The sequence below is a fragment of the Micropterus salmoides genome, unplaced genomic scaffold (genome assembly GCF_014851395.1).
Source record: "Micropterus salmoides isolate LMB-PRFRI ecotype aquatic unplaced genomic scaffold, ASM1485139v1 Ms_hic_scaffold_1, whole genome shotgun sequence".
In the NCBI taxonomy this organism is placed as follows: Eukaryota; Metazoa; Chordata; class Actinopteri; order Centrarchiformes; family Centrarchidae; genus Micropterus; species Micropterus salmoides.
This window is the reverse complement of record NW_024040040.1, coordinates 41,162,869-41,180,788: the sequence shown is the minus strand read 5'-3', so window position 1 is coordinate 41,180,788 and position 17,920 is coordinate 41,162,869. Positions and strand designations below refer to the sequence as shown.

The 17,920-nt window shown below is 42.2% G+C and overlaps 1 protein-coding gene across 1 annotated transcript; it reads left to right on the top strand.

The window, feature by feature from the left end:
* Window positions 1-360: 360 nt before the first annotated feature.
* pan3 (poly(A) specific ribonuclease subunit PAN3) lies at window positions 361-17,828 on the top strand. Its single transcript, XM_038727997.1, has 18 exons — window positions 361-739; window positions 1,690-1,811; window positions 2,079-2,151; window positions 2,253-2,323; window positions 2,468-2,612; window positions 2,878-3,095; window positions 3,333-3,437; window positions 3,529-3,586; window positions 4,115-4,276; window positions 5,541-5,657; window positions 6,022-6,123; window positions 7,378-7,542; window positions 7,798-7,907; window positions 8,047-8,186; window positions 9,316-9,445; window positions 13,784-13,848; window positions 13,956-14,094; window positions 15,232-17,828. The coding sequence occupies exons 1-18, from the start codon at window positions 400-402 to the stop codon at window positions 15,370-15,372; spliced, it is 2,403 nt and encodes an 800-aa protein (XP_038583925.1). The 5' UTR covers window positions 361-399; the 3' UTR covers window positions 15,373-17,828.
* The last annotated feature ends 92 nt before the right edge of the window (window positions 17,829-17,920 follow it).

Sequence of the window (17,920 nt, the reverse complement as noted above, 5' to 3'; positions counted from 1 at the left end):
GCTCTGCAAGTCCAATTTGCAGCTTGCAGCAGGTAAACTCTTCCAGACGGTGTAATACCCACAATGCAAAGCTATGCTAGCTTGTTCCTAGCAGAGCAGCCTGACTGCGACCAAAAAACAACAACAGGCTACTTTGCGAAGACGGCAGCTGCATGGATAGCGATAACAACTACGACCAGGACTCCAAGCATGCAACGATATTTTCTTAAACCACCATGCACCTTAGCCTTATAATGTGAGTACTGCAGCGTCTTAAGTGTTCTCCACCAGCTGAAGTGATATTTATCCGTTCCTTTAAGGGGAAACTGTTTGCAAGCTAGCTGGCTAGCTCGCTAGCTATCGGCGTCTCTCTATGTTTGAGTGTCTTCCGGCAGCAGCGGCGGCGGCAGCAGCGGTGCCATGAACAGTGGACTCCCAGCTTCAGCTGCTCCGCTTGGGGGTGCCGGGATACCCAATGTCAAGGTGAAGTTTTGCCGATATTACGCGAAGGACAAGACCTGCTTTTATGGAGACGAGTGTCAGTTCTTGCACGAGGATCCGTCCATGGCAAGCCTGCCGCTGCACGGCGGCGGCGGCAGCCCCGTCCCGTTGTCCATGGCCGGGGGTGGCGGGACGCCAGCGGGGTATTCCCACGGTGGCTCCGCGGCGGCCTGCCCGGGAGGCGGGGGGACCGGTGTGTCAAAGAAGAGTGAAACATTGGGGCCTGCAGGCACGTCTATCGACGGGCAGCTGTTAACCAGTGAGTAAAAAATGCAGAAAGACAAGGCCTCACACGGGGGGGGCTGACTGTGACTTTACTTTTGGGCCTTATTGGGCTTTGTTAAAATTTAGCCCGAGGATTCACTGAGGCCTCTTCACCCCAAAACAACGTGGGTTTCATTTCCCTGCCAAACACTATCAACCTTCCTGCAGGCTGCTAGCACAGACTGGGCTCTTCGGCTGTCTTTGGAATAGCTTTTGTCTTCAGGTGGTGTTAGTTATGCTTTACAACAACATGTAACATTATCCATGCTTTTGCAGCTTACATGGGGCATGTCTGCTGGTTTGTGACAGCTGTGAGTGGGCAGAAATCCGCGACCCACTAGCTGGTGTAGCTAATAGCCAGCTAGCGTTAGCTAAGCTAGCGTTAACTTGACCGCTTTAACTAACTTTAATGTGGCTGGCCTTGCCTTCAGAGCAATGAGATCAGTTGTAGTACTGATGGCCTTGGTTGTTCCCCAGTTAAATGTTGTTTATACTAACTGCAGTGTTGCTGTTAATGTCAATTTAATGTTTGCTAACAGTAGCGTAGCTAGGCTAGCTGTTCACGGGGCATTGTTTTTGCATTATGTTAGTGTTTTCCCAACGTAAACAAACATCAAGTAACAACTATTCACATGCAACTCAAACACCAACTGCGCCCACATTAACTTGGAGCCACTGAAGACAGTAATTGTTGCTAAAAAAGTTTACAAAATGAGACTGAGTGGATATCGCCCTGTGGCTGTCATTAGTAGTGGCTCACTGCAGGTGTGGAACTGTTTACATGCTTTCTAATTAGCTCTGTGATTGGTTAACCAAACAGTCAGTAGTACCGATATTAAATGGCATACTTTACCTTCTGGTCTCTGTTAAAGTCCTGAAAATAACTATGTTCCTATCAATGTTGCTGCAGTTAGTATTTGCTAAACTTTTTTCTGTCATCCACAGTCCCAGGGATGGAGGGCGCAACCCTGAGTGATGCCAATCTTACCAACTCTTACTTCAGCAGCAGCTTTATTGGGGTCAATGGGTTTGGAAGCCCCGCAGAGTCTAAATACTCAATGATGCAGGTACATAGGAGAAGCTGTAGATATGTAGTTAGTGTAAACATACAGCGTAACAAAGGCTGCTTTGAAAATGTATGTGTGGTCACACTACTGTTGTAGATCCCCCTTTAAACTGAGGCACTATATTAGTTATTGAAATGTTTTGCGTATGGTTAAATTGTTTTATTTAAATTCTCACATCAGAATACAATATTTGGTTATTTATTTACTGATAAACATATATTAGATTGCTTTCTGTAACACATCTGATCTTGGTGCTGCCCTCTTCAGCGGATGACTACCAGCAGCAGCTCTCCCAGTCTCCTCAACGATGGTGCCAAGAACTTCACCCACAGCGCTCATGGTACGACTCCTACTGAGCTCTGTGGAGCAGTGTTAAGCACTCATCCATTGAATTTTGAAAGCACCACTGCTCAGCTCCTTACACTCTTTGGTCTTCCACAGATCCAGTGAACTCCCCGACATCCTCACTGTTCAGTGATTTTGGTGCTCTTAGCATTTCCCAAAGGAGAAAGGTGAGCATATAAGCGTCCCGTCATAGAGAGTAAAATAATTTTAAATTGCTTTTAAAGTTCAGGTCTGGACTTTTGTATGAGTCTTTATTGACTCTAAAAGGAGTAATTGATTTCATGTAACTCTTGCATGTTTTGTGCCACCAGGCTCCTAACCCGGCAGCAAGTGAGTTTATCCCCAAGGGAGCTCCACGTATGGCCACCATGGCTCAGTCCACTGTCCAGGCCTTCCCCTCACCTCTCTTCCCACATCCTGGTATCAGCAGCTCCACAGCCGCTGCGCTGGCTCCAGGTGAGCGTTTCTGCAGCATTACCAACTGAAAACTCACCCTGCTACATCTGCTTTGCTCTAATTTCTACATGACTCAGTTTTGTTTTCTTCATCTTTAGCTCACAAATTGTGTAGTCCAGCAGGTCAGCGAAGTCCCTCCTGTCTATACCATCACATGTGCTACTGTTGAAACAAAAGTAGACATTTTTGGGCGCTGTGCTCCTTTCAAACGTTTCATATCCCCTTTTCATGAAGTAATTTAGTTTCCTTTTGTCTCTAATTTTAGGCATGTCTCTGTCTGCGGGATCATCTCCTCTCCACTCTCCAAAAATTACACCACACACCTCACCTGCACCTCGTCGGCGCAGTCACACCCCAAACCCTGCCAACTACATGGTACCCACCACCGCATCGGACCAGGGCGCTCACATAATACAGAAAGAGACTGTAGGCGGGACCACCTACTTCTACACAGACAACACCCCGGCACCAATGGCTGGGATGGTATGTGCTGCCCTACTCTGTATTTTAGTCAAGAAACACTTGCTAAAGCTGGGAATACACTAGAAGACTTTGACTAGACTAGAAGTCCTAACCAAACACCAAACTGCATTTAAACTCTATCTGATCTGAGGTTCTTTTGGGGGGCAAGCACGTGGGGAGAGGAATAATACATTTATGATCACACAGGTTTTCATTTCTCAATAAATAGGAAGCTGTGTTTTTCTGGTTTCATCACAGGTGTTTCCTACCTACCATATCTATCCACCTACTGCGCCTCACGTGGCCTACATGCAGCCGAAAGCCAATGCCCCATCCTTCTTCATGGCTGATGAACTCCGACAGGTATTTTCCACTTTCCCTTCGTTTTCACTTAATATCTTCACTGTGTTCTTCTCTGGAGGTTTTGTCTGATGCCCTTTTATTTGTCCTCCAGGAGTTGATAAACAGACATCTGATAACCATGGCCCAGATTGACCATTCAGAGAACCCAGGTAAAGGGGCTACTCTGTTGTCGCCACAAAGGGTTGTTATTAATTCAATAATTTCTGTGTGCGCAGCAAAATGAGGCAGGCATGCAATAAAAACACTTTATAATCAATGAAAGAATGTGTTCTGTATTCAACAAAAGACCATTTTGGTGCACTGTTGTTGGTTCACAAGTAGACAAACCTATGTTGCTTAAACAAACGTGCAAGTCTGTTGTAGAGTTTATTTCCTCATGTTGGTGTCAAAGGGTTTTGAAATTTGTTTGTGGTCTCTGGGTTTTGCTTCCAGTTACCCACATGTTTTTTTTTTTTTTTTTTTTCTTCTTTTTTTCCTCACACTCAATGAGGTACAATTTGTGAGCTCTCAAATTACATTATGGTTCATAATTAAGTGCTGAATTAGCATTGGTCAAAACTGATTGATCATATGGTCTATGGCCTTCGAGGTAACTTAATGTTGTTGGATCTGTTTGCATGTGTTTGTGCACTAGCATGTTATCATTTTCCTTCTGAAACTGCTTCTGTCTTTGGCAGATGTACCGTCTGAGGTGGACAGCTACCATAGCCTGTTTCCCCTGGAGCCTCTTCCCCCACCAAACCGCATGCAGAAGACCAGCAACTTCAGCTACATCACCTCCTGCTACAAAGCGGTCAACAGCAAGGATGATCTGCCTTACTGCCTGAGGAGGATACATGGTAAGAAATGGTCTTTCAAAGAAGCATAGCACATTTGTCACACAACTAAGAATAGCCACTGAGGCAAATGATATGATCATGTATTGACTTTTACGGTAAGGAAAAAGCAGCTGGGTGAGATAATAACTTACCGTATCCAAAGCTTTCTTAAATTGCCCTTTTCCAACCAAATTAATGCAGATTTTAAGAAAATATAACTGAAGCAACAAAAACTTATATTTGCAGACTTGGAATAATAGTTTAATTAGCAACTGTTGTCGCCCCCCTTGGGATAATCATTCATTTGTTTTAACAAAAAATATGATGAGCCTTTATGCAACGTTTGATTTTCCCCTTTTTTAAAGGAAAATAATGCATTGCTGTTGTGCAGAAAACATACACTTCATTACAGCATGAACAGTGCAGTACGCAGAATGTGTTACGACTCCTCACTTTTATTAGAATAAACATGAAATGTAGGGATGCACCGAAATGAAAATTCTTGACCGAAGCCATAACCAAATTTAATTAAAAAAAATTAGCAGAATACTGAACAAGTACATTCATATTTTTTCCATTTATTTTGCCTTTTATTTATTTATTTTTTTTTACCATTGAATACATTAAATAGTCAAAATGTGCTTTTTACTCAGTGTTTCCCACAGGAAAACCTTACGTTGTCACAGGTGTATCCTCCTAAATTCATCAAGTCCGACCCAATTTGATAAATAATGTTGTTCTTGTATCGAGTAACCTGAATACCTCATGGCCTCTCTTCAGTTAGGACTCTCATACTGCAACACTTGTCTTTGTAAAGAGAGAAAAGCCTAACCTGCCTGTCAGCTCGCTCTGATCCGTTTCAGTGCGGCTAGCTTAATCGCCTTCTTATAAATGAGTGACAGAAACACTCAATGCGGGTCAGACCGTTCTTTGCCTTTAAGAAGTCAGCCACAGATGGTGTGGACGTGCTAGGAGACAATTCAACAAACAGTGTCTGCAAATGGTGACTTTTGCATCTTTCTCAGACACTTTAAAATGCTTCCACACTGCCGACATGTCAACATAATTGTTCGGTAAATGTTATTCAGTCATTTAACTTATTAGGCGGAACACAGAAAGCGCTTTTTTTTGTTTTTTTGGCCGATTAATTTCAGTGGCCAAACATTCGGTGCATCCCTATTGAAATTTATTTGTTATAGGGTCATATCATATTTAAAGGTGGCACAGGATCTTATTTGTAATTGCTAATGTTTGTTTATCTTTTTTATTTTTTAAATGTGTCCAGGTTTCCGCCTTGTTAACACAAAGTGCATGATGCTGGTGGACATGTGGAAGAAGATTCAGCACTCAAACTCTGTAACACTGAGGGAGGTCTTCACCACAAAGGCCTTTGGAGACCACTGTGAGTGTGTGTGTGTGTGTGTGTGTGTGTATGTATGTATGTATATATCTCTATCTATCTTCTGGGCATGGTTAATTTGTATTTTTTACACTACCCAGACCTAATGTTGACCTGCTCCATAAAATATAAGGTGGAGTGGTATACTTGTTGTTGTAGTGTTGCATTCAAGCTCTATTTAAGGTGGGTGTTTGTGACCAAATAGAAGCTACGGAGTTGTACTTTGATTGTTATGATGGTGGAATACAATGCAGGATAAAGTCACAATTATTGGAGAAATGAAAATCTGTATAGCTGTTCAACTGTTGCTGATTGTTGAATTATCGGAACCCTAAAACTTACCTTTTCCCTTTGTTTGCCCTTTTAGCGTTGGTGTTCTCATATGACTTCCATGCGGGTGCAGAAACCATGTTCAGCAGACACTTCAATGACCCAGCAGCAGACTCGTACTTTACCAAGAGGAAGTGGGGTATGTTACTCTTCCTCCCTTTCAGTGTTTCTAAAATAGACCCAGCATCACCTCAGACCCCCTCTGCGCCCATCTGCTTCACACATTTTGAATTTGTTTACTTGTTTGCTAATGAGGTCATTGACCTAGGTCTATTTGGATGTGTGTTTTCATGTTTGCATTGCATGCGGTTTTGCTCACATCCGACATTTGATGGCTTAGATTGCGTGTAGGTGTATATTAAACCACTCGAATGACTTGAAATGAATATACCTTATCCAAAAAGTTTAAAGGTGTGAAACTCTCATGGATGTCTTGAGGCTTCAAAGATGATTCATGTGTTTGGAGTCTGTGTCCTTTTTGACAGTTAGCATGCCTCTGTCTGTGCAAGAGAGACACGGGGTCTTGGAGGAAACTGTGGCTGAAACTGATCCTAGGGCAGGTGCTTTATGCCCTACCTACAGGAATGCAGACAGGAAGCAAAACCATTGGACTTTAGTCTGTAGCAAACACTGAAAACAAACTGTAATTTATGAATTGTACAAGATTGCACAGGAGAACATGTAACACAAAAAAACCATCAGAAACACCAGATCACATGATGCAGATGCATTTCTTTCTGGAGTGGCCTTCAGGGAAACGAACAAGCGTTCTTGTTGTGAAATTGTGGCTTGTGTTGTGTCGTACACACCCTAACACTCGCCTGGGTGACACAACCCAACCTTATGTTTACACGTAGAAAAATTATTGAACAGATAGTTGGACTTGATTTCCGGGAACGTGAGCTGAATTATCTGTTTTTTCATACAAGAGTTGAAAACCTCTACTCAATCGACAAAAAAAGAATTGTACATTTCTTCTTTTTTTTTAAGGAATGGTCATTTTTAAGCAGTAATGCATCCCTGAGATCCAGCTTCTCAATTGTAAGGATTTCAGTTTTATCAAAATGTAAACTGATTTAATTTTGGGGTTCGTTCTGTTAGTCAGACAAATGAGCAATTAGGCAACTTCTCCGTGAGTTTTAGGAAATGATGATGGGTATTTTTCACCATTACTGTCAGACATCATAGAGATGATACAATAATTCGATTAATCAAGAAAATAATAAGCAGATTCACAGATTAGGGTAGATGACGCATATTACTCGCATCACAACTGTGAGATAATGTTTTCCCTGAAGGTGAGATTGCCACAGAAGTTGACATTTTGAGGTTAAGTTCATAGGTAAGGTCTCTAACCCTCTGTTTGTGTGATAAGGCATGTCTTTGTGTGCAGGACAACATGAACCTCCCCCACCGCGGCAGCACGCAGGTTTGCTCCCTGAGTCTCTGATCTGGGCCTACATTGTCCAGCTCAGCTCGGCCCTACGCACCATCCACACTGCCGGTCTGGCCTGCCGCGTCATGGACCCCAGCAAGATTCTTATTACTGGAAAACCAGGTATAAATACCTCCGCACGCATTTCACCATTCAGCTTGGGCTGATGAGTGTTGTTGATTAGAGCCTGTCGCACTTAACCATAAATGGTGGTGTACGGATGAGCATGAATTTTCAGTTTCAGGGCTGAAAATGTAGATATGACTGTTAACTGTAAATGCATTAAAAGCGGAAGATTATTTTCAGTTCTGGCTTCCTTTTTACACAAGCATGTGGTTGTGCACACTCAATACAGACATGAACACAAACTGTTCACAGTGATGGTGTCTTATCTCTGCAGGTTACGGGTGAACTGTGTTGGAGTGTTTGATGTCTTAACGTTTGACAACAGTCAGACCAATCATCTTGCCCTAATGCCACAGTACCAGGTACTTTCCATGATGTAGTCTGTGGTCTGTTATGCATGAACATACAGAGGATCTAATGGAGTGAGCTTCAGCCTGTGGTTAAAGCTCTTTGTAAAACAGGCATGTCTGTCTTTGGTTTGTTTGTGTTTTTGTTGTGTAGCAAGCGGACCTAGTGTCGCTGGGCAAGGTGGTGCTAGCATTGGCATGTAACTCCCTGGCTGGCATTCAAAGGGAGAACCTGCAGAAGGCCATGGAGCTGGTGTCCATCAACTACTCTTCAGACCTCAAGAACCTCATTCTGTAAGAAAGGGGTTCATTTCAGATACCCCCTATAATAATCAGCATAGAATCGAGACTAGTCCTGATTAAAATTGGACATGACACAGAAAGCAGTTTGACTGAAAAGCTTACATGGAATACCTGTTTCGGGTCAGCTTAGGTTTAAGACCATTACCATGTATCTGTAGCAGAAACGTTCTGTTAACATCCTCATATCAACATGCTGTTAAGTCAGTTGATCTCCTCACCTGTTGGTAACAAGTAACTTCCTTCAATTTTCTCCATCCACAAAACGCAGACCATGGTTGCATGCTTTCCTAAAGCTGTAACTTTGCCTCTCAGATGTCATTCCGTCTGTGGGGAACGAAGAGTTTCATAACAAGTTTTTATAATACATTACCGTAACATAAACAAATCCCCAGTGTTACAACGAATATTACCATAAATCATCAGCATAAAAAGTTAGGAATGTAAATCAAAGAATCATAACATGATTTTAAAAACACTGTGCCCTGGGATACAAATTATACTAGCCAGTGTTTTTATTTTTAACTGTATATCTGATTAATTCTTTTCTCAGAACTCAGAAAGATGTCATCCACCCACACCAGTTATGCGGTTGCTGATGGTAGATTCGTCAGCCGTTGTGATTTTCTGTCTGCACCTACAGTCTGTCTGCATTTCTTCCAGGCCAAAGTCAATATAGATAACCAGTATGATGATGATCTGTTTTGTAGGAGCTGAGGATGCGTCTGAAGATTCTCAGTTATTCAGGTTATCTAGAAGTGCGACGTCAAAGGCAAATTAACTTGCTGTAATTGGAGTAAGTCAAGTGTAGAGCAGTTCTGAATTGACTGTTGTGTCTTGACAAGACTTATGCTTTTATTCTTAAACTTTTGAGCAGAGTGTGCTTATACGACCTCCCAGTGGTGGCTTGATCAATTCACTGTACATCTTCAGTGTGTGTTGACTGAGTTTACATCCGATTTTCTCTGCAGTTATACATGTTCGGATAGGGGTTTAAATAAATGTCACATTTACTAGTGAAGAGTGGGATAGTGACAGTGCATATGGGAATTGTGCCTTTCCAACTCACCTGAAGGCAAACTCTGATTTTGAAAACTCTGACTCTGTTTTTGTGTGTGTTCAGGTATCTGCTGACTGAACAGTCTCGCCTGCGCAGCGTCAATGATATTATGCCGATGATTGGAGCTCGATTCTACACACAACTGGACGCATCGCAGATGAGGAATGATGTCATTGAGGAGGACCTGGCCAAGGTATATGAAGGGCACTACACGTTTGAAACAAAACACATAAAGGGAGAAACTGTGTCCCCAGTGTCTCCCACATATGGACTTTCCCTTGGTAAGCTGCCAGGTATATTTGGCGGCCCATTTTAGCATTTTGCAGAAAAACGCAGATCAAGTTGTTGTCTGAGACACAGACAACGGGGGGGGGGGGGGTATTTAAAAAAAAAAAAAACACAGACCAGGTAAAGCAACAGTGAACACACCAGTGCACATCTCATTCGTTAGCTACCACGTTGGTTTTGTTTTGATAGGCTACGTCATTAACAAGCCTCCTCCACAAGCAGCGCACCTGCTACTGAAAACTGAATCGCTGGTGGAATAATCCAGAACAAGCGTTCTGTGTCTTTTCGGCGACTTTATAAAACGTACTGCTGCTGGAGAAAGTCAGGCGAAGGAGTAGGAAGCAGGCATGAGTAAACATGATTCAGTCATGTTCTTTTCAGGCTGATATCTTGGGTTGGGGCCGGAAAAGGGGCATTGGTTTGGTGTGCAAAGAGAGAAGTTGTGTGCACACAGGATGTCATATTGTAGGTTTTACAGTCTTGAATTTAGTTTCCCCATGTTAGTGTGAATGTGTGAAACGATCGACCCTCAACCAAACCTCATCTTTCTTCTCAGTCATCTCCCCAACTTCCCCTTTACATCCAGAATCCACCAAATACAAGTATTTATGTTGGTGATTTCATCTCTTACTGCAAATGATTTCTGTTTTTGCCTTCCTTTAATTAGATTTCCAGCAGGCCACATAAGATGTCAGCAACATAAGTTCAGAGAACAGCCAAAGCTAAGAGCAAGGAAATTCCACTCTTTAGTAATAAAAATGGGCTGGAAAGGTACAGTCGTTTTTCTAGTCAAATCTGCTTGTGATCTGCTGATATGTGCTGGTGGTGAGTGTGTAATCAGAAACGGCTTTAGTATTAAGTCGTTTTTACACATACAAGGAATGTGCCCTGGTGACTAGGTGCGTAGACATAATCATAAACCTATAAAAATAAATAAATGTACAGGTTATAAAAGAGCAATTGTTACTGACATGTGCATCAGATTTGCATTGTGCAAACATTTACAGCATGTATAGTAAAAGGGGGAGAGGTTTGGGGGGGCATGAGTCAGTGTCAAGTCAAATTACAGCTAATTGGTTTTGCATATTTAGAAAAATAGTGAAGAACTTCTGAATTGACAGTAGGTAGCAGTGAGGCAAATGTTTGTCACACAGTAGATGTGCTAAAATAAATTCAACTCTTTAGGAACTACATTGAAAGTTTTGATTTTTTTTTTTTGGTAGTTTTGACTGCAATATAGGTTAAAAACAGGAGTTCACGCTTACAAACCACTCCTCTTTTTGCCAATCACAACCAAACTTTATATAATGACTTGAACATGACTAGGGATGGGGATCTAGACCCGGTTCCAAAATGTCTCAAAACCCGAAAATCAATAAGGTTCGAGCTTATCGATACTGCTATCGTGTAACGTTATGTCTCGAGCATCAATTCGGTTTTATTTTGCTACGCAGTGAATAAGAAAAACACGCATGCACACACGCAGAGGCAGCAGAGCGAGAGGCTGTGCCGTCGCGGTGGAATACGGTGAGGGTTAAGTTAGCTCCAAACTACTGTAACGTTAGTTGATGACAGCTACGCTCTTTACTGTAAGTACGTGCAATAAAACCTTTGCAAGTAAAAAGAGACAATACTTTATCCTTACAGACAGGTGTATTGATAAACATGTAGAAGTGGTTAATTTAATCATCTCTGTCCTCAGTATCTCATCCTGTATGTTTTATACAAGCACAGCTAACGCTAGCTTGGCATTAGCCAAATATTAAAAACAAGTTAAATAGAAATCTGTCTGTCTGGAGCACAGACTGGTCTGTAGTCTTAAAAACTCAGCTGCTGGCTGAGACAAACCAGCCGCTCCAGGGACTGATACAGACTTAAGTTATTCTTTCTAAACGTCACTCACTACTTGTGATGTCAGATAAAGATATTGAGTTACTTTGCTGTTGTAAACATTAATGTTGCTGCTCTAGAAACATTTAGCTGTATTTAAAATATTAAATTAAAAACAACCAGGCAGTTAATATGCACAGTTAATATTTATCGCAAGTGATATGTCATCATTTAACGTTATCGCACATTGAATATTTTCCTCGTGCAGGCCTACCTCATACCCGTTGGGTCTGGTCTTACCAAATAACCATCACTAAATAATAAAGTATCGATAAAGAATCGGATAGATAAGCAGTCTCAATTAAAGTCTCAAAAATTAACGATTCCCATTCATAAACAGGACTTTAGAACATGTGGGAACATTTGCTCTCAACTCAGTGTTGTATGCATCGTTTGTTTGTGTTCGTGAGATAAAGGCAGTTTTGTATTGAGAATGAAACCTGAGGCTTTGAGTTGACTACAACAGTTAACAGAGTGAGAGAGAGGGGTCAGAAGGACCGTTTTGCAGCCTCATCAGCAGATTCTGATTTGCACACTGTTTAGAGGACTCCCATGTCTTCACTTCTTGTAACAAGAGTGCAGATCAGCAAGCAGAGCCTATTTTCAGTCTGCCCTTGTGGATGCGGCCATTAATTTCACTACGAGATAGCCAGTGCCAGCTAGCCACCTGGAGTCGGGAGAAACCTGGAGTCATGACAGTGACGTGTTAACTGTGGTAGGTGCGCATACAGTGTCACATGACAGCGAATGTAGCCATCATCTAAGTTAATTCTTTGCACCTTTTTTTTTAAATAACTAATTTCTTAAGATGTAGGCATTAGACATCCAATTAAATGAATTATTTGAATATATCGCGCGATCCTACTCTGAAATGTAAAAGTTTTAATAAATTCAGGTGCAAGTCATTGCAAGGCAGGATATTTGCTGTTGAGTAAAAATGCCTTATTTAGCCCCCTCTGTTTTACCACGCAACAAATGCGTCCCTGTGGAAGATGCAGTTGTCACAGCCTCTAGATGTTGGTTCCAAAAAGAACCACTTGTATTCAAAACTAAGGTGATCTTACATGGCCATTATGAATCCACCATTGGTAAAATTTTTCCCCCTCACAAGATGTTAGTCTAGAGGAGCTAGTGTTGGAGGACACCAACATGATCAGTTCATTGGTTTTCAATACTTTTTACTTTGTCCAACAGTGCAGAAAACGATTGACAGGGTGAGACAGGCAGAGAGGAGCAAGAGAAAGGAGAGGCAGGAGTAAATTATATCTGCAGAAGTGAAAGGTGAGCTACAACTTGTGTGATCTGATGTAAAGTCAAAATCATCAAGTTTTTGTCGTATCTGTAGGTGCCACTATTTTACAATATTACAGCAGCTAGCTCAAAATATTTGTATTCATTAACTGACGTATCTCTAGTTTAGAGTTGGTTTTTGAATTCATTAGTGATGTTGGAGGTGGCTGTTGTCTTGGATTTCTATTAATAAATAATCAGACAAGACTCCATACAAGAATAGATGTGATTAGAAGAAAGTGCAGCTTCTTCTGGTTGACTTTCAGTAAGGAGGAAGTGTCTTCTGGAACCTGTGAGAAAACCGGGTCTGGCGTCCATTGTATGGACAGGAAGTCAAGTTAAGTTTTGGTTTCTGACAGTGTGCAGGGAGGTGAGGTCCTGTTATTAAGGAGGAATTGTCACATATGCCTCTATTAGATATTGTATTCTTTCTTCATTCATTAATTTTCTTTCTTCATATATTTGTTTGTTTGTTTTTTTATCTCTCAACCTGCAGTGTCAGTGTGCTCCATAAGGCTGCTTTCTCTGTATAACTGAAGTTGTAGAAAATCTAAATCACAGCAAGCAGATTTCAAGCAGATTTAATTGCTAAATGTACATGGTTGTGTTTTACTTTCTAATCGAAGTTGATTTGTGCTGCCTCCCACAGCCTGCAGCGGCAGAATATTACCCTCACTTGGTGCCAAGTTCAACTTCAAGTTTGCCATTTTCACCCCATTCAGAAAATTATAGTCTATTCATTTCTGTGATTCAACCTCACGAAATTCTACCAGTGTCTCTTCTGTGCAGCTGCTCAAAAAAAGCTGCTCTAGGAATGCTGGCTATCCATTTTTCTGAAAATTTTCCGAATTGCTGGAGAGCCCTGGTATGCGACTGGTTAATATAACCGCAATGCCCACGGTTTGATTCCGGCCAGAGACCTGTGTTGCATGTCTGACCCATCTCCTTGTTTCCTGCCCAAATCTTCACTACTGACTGTAAAATAAAGGCCAAAATGTCAAAAAAGTAATATATAAAAAAACATTTGGGACTTTTGTGAATATAAATCATTGTTTGTTTGCAGGAGGTGCAAAACGGTCGTCTCTTCCGCCTGTTGGCCAAACTGGGCACCATCAACGAGCGGCCAGAGTAAGTGGCACGCGTATAAAGATCCTCGTGTGTGTGTGTGTGTGTGTGTGAATGAGAGTGATTTGTGGTTCTGCTACCGCTTTGTGAACTTGTGTTGTTTGAATCAGGTTTCAGAAGGATCCGACATGGTCGGAGACGGGCGACCGCTACCTGTTGAAACTTTTCCGGGATCACCTGTTTCACCAGGTGACAGAAGCTGGGACGCCCTGGATCGACCTCAGCCACATTGTCTCCTGCCTCAACAAAGTCAGTGGTCTTTCTTCTTCTCTTAAGGAACAATTTAATGTGCATGAATTGGGCAAAGTGGCCTATTTTCAGAACATCTGCACTGGCTAGAAAGCATGAATGCGTTGTGTATTGGTCTTTTTTCAGTGACAAGTGGTATTTGGTCATCAGCTGGTCATGGACAGCAGAACTGATAATCTCTCAGCTCTTTGAAACTAGTTTGTTAGACCATTTTGTACTTTGCTTTTGTAGAGCTAATAAACACATAGCTTAGCTAGCTCAGCTAACAATGTAAATGTAAATGCTCTGTATTTGTATAGCGCCTTTCTAGTCTTTTCGACCACTCAAAGCGCTTTTACACTACTGTGTACTACTGAATGCATACTACTCTGCATTCACCTCAAACAGAAACTAACATTCATACACTGGCGGAACAGCCATTCGGGGGTCTGTATCTTGCCCAAGGACACTTCAACATGCAGCCTGGAGGAGCCGGCGAGTGAACCGCCGACCTTCCGATTAACGGGCAACCCGCTCGACCTTCTGAGCCACAACCGACCCTAAACCAATAGAAAGCTCTGAATGCTACTGAACTGTGCTATACACAAACGACCCCCATCTCAAATTCCAAATCCACCCCAACATTTAAAGCCTAAAGCAGCCCCAAACAATAAGCAAATGAACCTACAAGTTCTTTGTTTCTTTTCTCACACTTGTTGTTCCTCTTTTCACTATTTAAGTTTGAAGGTGGTTAAAGCTGTGACTTTTTGTACTTCATAGCCCTTTGACGAGTCTTTTATTAATATCCACATGACTCACATGAGACATGTACATGTGCTCAGATTTAAAAGGTCATGTTGGGTATACAGTAGTACAGCATGAAATCGTACTCCACAAATTCGGGCTGTAATTAACAGTTTTCTAAAGCCCAACATGATGTCCAATAGGTAAAGAGCTCACATAAGAAAAAAAGAACATCAGAAAATCCTCACTTGTGAGAAGTAACGAGAATTTTTGGCAGTAAAATTTTTTTATATGTATTTTAATAAAATATTTTCTTATTGATTTTTCTTCTTTAAAATCCTTATTCCAAAATGTTTTGTTTCAAAGTCACTCAAAATCTTTGTGTTTTGTTGGAATCTTCCTGTGTTGACACAGCTGGACGGGGGCGTTCCTGAGAAGATCAGCCTGGTGTCTCGGGATGAGAAAAGTGTCCTGGTTGTGACCTACTCGGACCTGAAGCGCTGCTTCGACAGTACCTTCCAGGAGCTGCAGGCTGCAGCCTCCGGTTCTCTGTAGCGTCCTCTTGGCCCCAGGGTGGCACTGCCTGGACCTGGAGCACACTATTGCACTACAGGGGAGGACCAGGCTCATGGAGATGACATCAGCACAGCGAAGGCGGCGGGGCAGGGCTTCGTGAACCTCAGTCACATACACTGACCCTGTGGCACCAGGAAGGCTTTTTCTAAAGTGTATTTTTTTTAGTTTTCCTAAACCCCGCAGCTGAAAATCGTAAAACAAAAGGAATAAGGACAAATATGGAAGCTGTGATGAACCAGTATGATGACATTTTTTTAGATTCGGGGAACAAAACGAGAAACAAACCATGAGGTTTTGAACTTTTTTCCTGCTTTTACTGTTTATTTCTACAATTGGGGTTTATTTTTCAAAGGAGGATGCACTAAGATTTTAATTTTTTTGTTAATTTTTGTTATTTTTATGAATACATGTGAGTGGCTTACAGGGTGTACAGAGAGAGCTGAAGTCACACACATGGACATAAACACCAGAGCAGACTAGGAATGAAAACAAACAACAAAAAATCCAGCTTTTCTATTGACTCTCATCCGGCTGGAGACCATACCCCTTCATTCTGACACACTAGGAGATGGGACACACCACTCGAGGCTTTTATTTGGCGGGATGGCACCTGTTTCATGAAATGGGCCAGCCCACCTTTGCCTTGGTTGTTGGTTCCCCCAAAGAAAGGACAAACCACTTGGGTGGGTGGGAAGGGTTCTTAAAACTGGAAAAAAATCGATTGATTTCTGACATTTTAGTTCAGGAGATTGTGGAATATCAGACTCATGTGTGGGTGGGCGGGCGGGCTAGCATGGACTGGGATCTGGGTTTAGGAGTTAAAATGTGGTTTTTGTTGGCACTGAGGAAGGGGTGTCTTCTCCTGATGCCGTTTACAAAGTGTTTGTTACAAATGCAGCAACCACCTTTTGGTTAATGGACGCTATCTTAACAAACTGCTCAAGAAAAGGGTCATTTTGGTTTGGCTGTCCAGCACTTGGGTGTGGCCCGTGGGTGGGGCTTCTGTTGAGGTGGAGCCACAGCTGCCTCTTTGTGGAATGTCCTTTTTTGTCCCCCCCCATCCCCCTGTCCTCTTGCCCCTAAAGTCCCCTTTCTCTGTCTCTCTTGCGCTCCCCTCTTCTTTGTACTTTTATCCCAAACCTCACTTCCCCCTCAGGGGGTCTTGGCCCCTCGCCATTTGAGAAAAAGTGATGCTTTTTGTGATTTTTCTAGCTGGTTTTTCTCTTGGGGTCTCTGTGCCAGATACTGTGCAGGAATGCATGATGGGAAATGGGAGGCCAGTTAATGTTTTGCCTCAGTTGAACTCTTTATTATTCTGTGGACCAATTCCAGCAGGGGTTTAGGGGAAGGGATGGAGGGCAGAGGAGAGAATAGGAACTGGGCACTAACAGGTTTTCTTTTGTTTTATTTGACTTTTAAAGATCATGATATACAAACGCGCTGGAGATAAAACAGTGGCTGTTGCACTCACTTGGATGGCTTGGATTTCTCTCAGGATGACAAAAAGCTGGAGGGGCCCAATGATTGAATGTGTTTGGCTGTCATTGGCCGCCTTCTGTCCAGTCAGATGAGCTACGATGGAGTGGGTGGGGACGTCTTCAGTTCGAGGTTTTAGGAAGGTAACGTTATTGTGGAGATCAGGCTGTGAGGGATTCCTTGTTGCCCTTAAGCACAGTTTATATCACGTTTATTTAATCTCTTGGTTCTCAAATTGACTTAATGAATTTGGTGCAAACCTTCTTCACCCAGTTAAAGAGATCAATCCAAGCTCTATCAAACTGCTGTCCTTCATTCCTCTGCCTTGTTCTCAGTAGGTTTTGGCGAATGTGTACAAACATCAGACAAGTTAACATGTATGAACCACGCTGTCAGTGTAGAGTCAAATCAAGGCAAAAGGCATAAACGAGAACGGCGTCTTGGCTGCAGTCGGTTTAATGTAAACCTTTCACAGTTGTTGTGGAAGTTGGGCGGTCTGTGCTTGGGAGCAACAAAACCTGCAGGGAGCTGGCTGTGTTAGATCATGTACTACTTCCTATGTTTTAGTGAAATGAACAGACAAAAGCATATTTGGTGAATGTGGTGCTTTAGAAAACCCTCATCAGCCACACACATCCCCCCCCCCCCCAACTTGGCCAACACAATGTCAGTGCTCGTATCACCATGTTCCACATCATGAGAGAGAGACACACACACACTCACACACACACTCTCACACACACACTCTCACACACACTCTCTCACACACACACATACACACACACACTCTCTCACACTCACTCTCCAGTTAATATTAGTGATCAACATCTCCTCCTCCACATCAACACACTTACAATCACCATCTTAGTATGTTTTATGCCCCTCTTGTGTTCATTGTCTCAAATTTTGCAATATTTGTGTGTACAGCAGTATTTTAATAAAGAATACCAAAACTGAAACGTGCAGGATCTTGTCTTTTTGTCAAATGGGGATATTACAGGTTTAAATCTATAAATGAAATATTTTAAAACATGTTTATAGAAACATAAAA

What these genes read in the sequence shown, in the direction of transcription:
- pan3 (XM_038727997.1), top strand. Translation starts at nt 400, where the DNA reads ATGAACAGTGGACTCCCAGCTTCAGCTGCTCCGCTTGGGGGTGCCGGG. An exon ending in CTGCCTGAGGAGGATACATG is followed by an intron (nt 4,277 to 5,540) that starts GTAAGAAATGGT and finishes AAATGTGTCCAG; the next exon opens with GTTTCCGCCTTGTTAACACA. An exon ending in CTTTACCAAGAGGAAGTGGG is followed by an intron (nt 6,124 to 7,377) that starts GTATGTTACTCT and finishes CTTTGTGTGCAG; the next exon opens with GACAACATGAACCTCCCCCA.